This window comes from Procambarus clarkii, chromosome 58 (genome assembly GCF_040958095.1).
Source record: "Procambarus clarkii isolate CNS0578487 chromosome 58, FALCON_Pclarkii_2.0, whole genome shotgun sequence".
NCBI lineage: Eukaryota > Metazoa > Arthropoda > Malacostraca > Decapoda > Cambaridae > Procambarus > Procambarus clarkii.
In genome coordinates, this window is record NC_091207.1 from 16077418 (window position 1) to 16080490 (window position 3073).

The window sequence follows — 3073 nt, forward strand, 5'->3', positions numbered from 1 at the left end:
GTCAAGTGGATGTCAGTGGGAGGGATGTCAATGGGAGGGGTGACGGTGGGAGGGGTGACGGTGGGAGGGGTGACGGTGGGAGGGGTGATTGTGGGAGGGGTGACGGTGTGAGGGGTGACGGTGTGAGGGGTGACGGTGGGAGGGTTGATAGTGGGAGGGGATGTGGAAGCAAACAATGGGCAGTGAAGAACTAGGTGTAACAGTTGGGAAGGTAGGAAGTACTGGAATGGGGAATAGGAGTGAAGAATGGGGAATAGGAGTGATAAATGGGAGCAATTTGCAAACCGTGAGGAGAGTGTGAATATGCGGAGGATGGTGACGTCAGTAGTGAGAGTATGGAGGATGGTGACGTCAGTAGTGAGAGTATGGAGGATGGTGACGTCAGTAGTGAGAGTATGGAGGATGGTGACGTCAGTAGTGAGAGTATGGAGGATGGTGACGTCAGTAGTGAGAGTATGGAGGATGGTGACGTCAGTAGTGAGAGTATGGAGGATGGTGACGTCAGTAGTGAGAGTATGGAGGATGGTGACGTCAGTAGTGAGAGTATGGAGGATGGTGACGTCAGTAGTGAGAGTATGGAGGATGGTGACGTCAGTAGTGAGAGTAGATGGCTTAGGACACAAGAGGGGGAATGGAGAGGGTATGAGAGGGAGGAAAGAGGAGATGGGGAATGGTAGGGGAGAGTTGAATAGGGGATAAAGCAGGGATTCTGTGTTTGTCTGTGTGAGAGAGAGAGAGAGAGAGAGAGAGAGAGAGATTGAGAAAGAGAAAGAGAGAGAATGAGAGAGAGAGAGAGAGAGAGAGAGAGAGAGAGAGAGAGAGAGAGAGAGAGAGAGAGAGAGAGAGAGAAAGAGAGAGAAAGAGAGAGAAAGAGAGAGAGAGAGAGAGAGAGAGAGAGAGAGAGAGAGAGAGAGAGAGAGAGAGAGAGAGAGAGAGAGAGAGAGAGAGAGAGAGATTAATACTGCAGATAGCAATATCGTCAGCTGAAGTGATACACTACATAAACATAAAATTAATCAATGTAGTATATCTTAAAGAGAGAAAAAAACATACTCTAACAGTATACTCTAGGAAGAGAGATATACTCCACTGACTTAACACCTTAGTGAAAGGAATATACTCAATTGAATCGCATACCCTGGGGGGGGGATGATAGGACAGCAATATACTCTCTCTCCCCCTCTCTCTCTCTCTCTAGACCAGTATTGCCTGGAGAGAAGAAATCCCCACAGAATAAATCCTCTGGAGGAGGGTTTGTAAATCCCCAGCGACACAGCAGTTGTTACATAAATCCCCCGCTAAGTAAATTGTAGACAGGTGAATCCTCCCCGTGAGTAAATCTCCAAGAGACAAATCTTCAAATAACTCGTGTAAGACAGTTCCTTGCGAGCTGGGGGAGGGGGATTAAGTGGGGGGAGGGGGAGGGGAAGAGGGGGGAAAGGGGGGGGGGGAGGTTGGGGAAGGGAAGGGAACTATGAGGAGAAAGCACCAAACCATTATGACTATATAGCACTTGGAAGGGGTCAGGATATGGATTTGCGATGGGACAGGGGAAATGAATGGTGCCCAACCACTTGGACGGTCGGGGATTGAACGCCGACCTGCATGAAGCGAGACCGTCGCTCTACCGTCCAGGCCAAGTGGTTGGATGGGCTTAAGAGGTTGCCACAATGTGAACCAACAGTTGTAACACGGCCCACCAAACTTAACAGGTTTGGCTCTGTTTAGCTTTCTCATCAACTCTTAACATCACTTTTATTTAGGAACATAAGAATCAAGGTAACTGCAGAAGGTCTATTGGCCCATACGAGGCCGCTAATATTTATATCCACATAATCTCATTCATATATATGTTTAACCTACGCTTGAAACAATCAAGGGATTCTACTTCTATTATGTTACGCGGTAATTGGTTCCACAAATCAAGAACCCTGTTAGGCCTATTATAGGCCTAGGAATATTAGAAATATTTAAGTTTGGTTTCTAGACTTTTTTCGGACTCAAGAAAATGAATAGTACCAAAATTCGAACGATTGTCCATAGTTACAACAAAGTTATCAAGAGGATCGGTAGATAAACTCAGTAAATGAGATGCTTAATTAAAAACTCGAGAAATGAGTTAGTTAAACTCAGTAACTTAGCTAACTTGCCAACAATTAATTTATCCATTTTCTGTACTGTTCAAAAGTCAAATTAATAATTTGACTGTAAAGTAGGGGAAACGACCGGATAGGCTCGTCGGGTCGACACCAAAGACGCATTCATCAATTTTAACACACTGTTTAATCAAAACCGTTTTTCTCACATACAAATTAATATTTTTTTATACTAGAATTTAACGTATTTAGGCAAAGGTAAAGTGTTTAGGTTCTGTTGGCCATTATTGGCATTTGCAGTACGTGGGTGAAGCATTTAGAGAGATTGGTTCGAACAGAGGTCCCTAACAGGGCAATGTTCGAAAAAAAACTTCATACATCTTCAGTTATGAATCATGTGTATAGTGTTTTTCTTTCATTAACAGGTTTGCAGGTTGGATTAACGAGCATTTAACCTGTGTTTATGAGGACGGGCTGTGTTTATGAATACAGCCCCGGAATGTTGAATCCATAATTCATTTTTGAAGTAGAAAGCTTCGAAACCTTGAATCCCGCGAGCGAGGCTACACAACTCTACTTAAGTCCCACTAGGAGATTTAACATTCCCCCTCCCCCTTGAACCCCCCCCCCCCCAAACACCCCCCTTCTCCCCCCCATCCAACCTAAGGAAACTTCGAGCCGAGGCTTTAAGCTTTTTTCCTAGTTTGTTTAAGTCTGCCGAATCCTTGAAAGAACTTTGAGAGTAAAAAAGGAGAAAAACTTTGAGATCCACAGTGGGATTCTCTTTTGTAGAAACAAAAGTCTGAAACGTTGTTCCACTGGTATATACACACTTGTAGCAGGGACGACTCTTGGGCACACTGTTGACCTGAGAGGAGAGAGAGAGGGAGAGGAGAGAGTGAGGGAGAGGGGAGAGAGAGAGAGGGAGAGGAGAGAGACAGGGAGGGAGAAACTTTACAGAGTGGGAAGGAAGTAAG

The 3073-nt window shown here is 45.1% G+C and overlaps 1 protein-coding gene across 1 annotated transcript; it reads left to right on the top strand.

Moving 5' to 3' along the window:
- Window positions 1-335: 335 nt before the first annotated feature.
- On the top strand, window positions 336-677 carry LOC138353568 (clumping factor B-like). Its single transcript, XM_069306752.1, has one exon. It carries the CDS (start codon window positions 336-338, stop codon window positions 675-677), a length of 342 nt encoding a protein of 113 aa, XP_069162853.1.
- Window positions 678-3073: the final 2396 nt, after the last annotated feature.

Excerpts from the sequence above, each read along its gene's own strand:
- LOC138353568 (XM_069306752.1), top strand. The coding sequence starts at position 336 with ATGGAGGATGGTGACGTCAGTAGTGAGAGTATGGAGGATGGTGACGTC.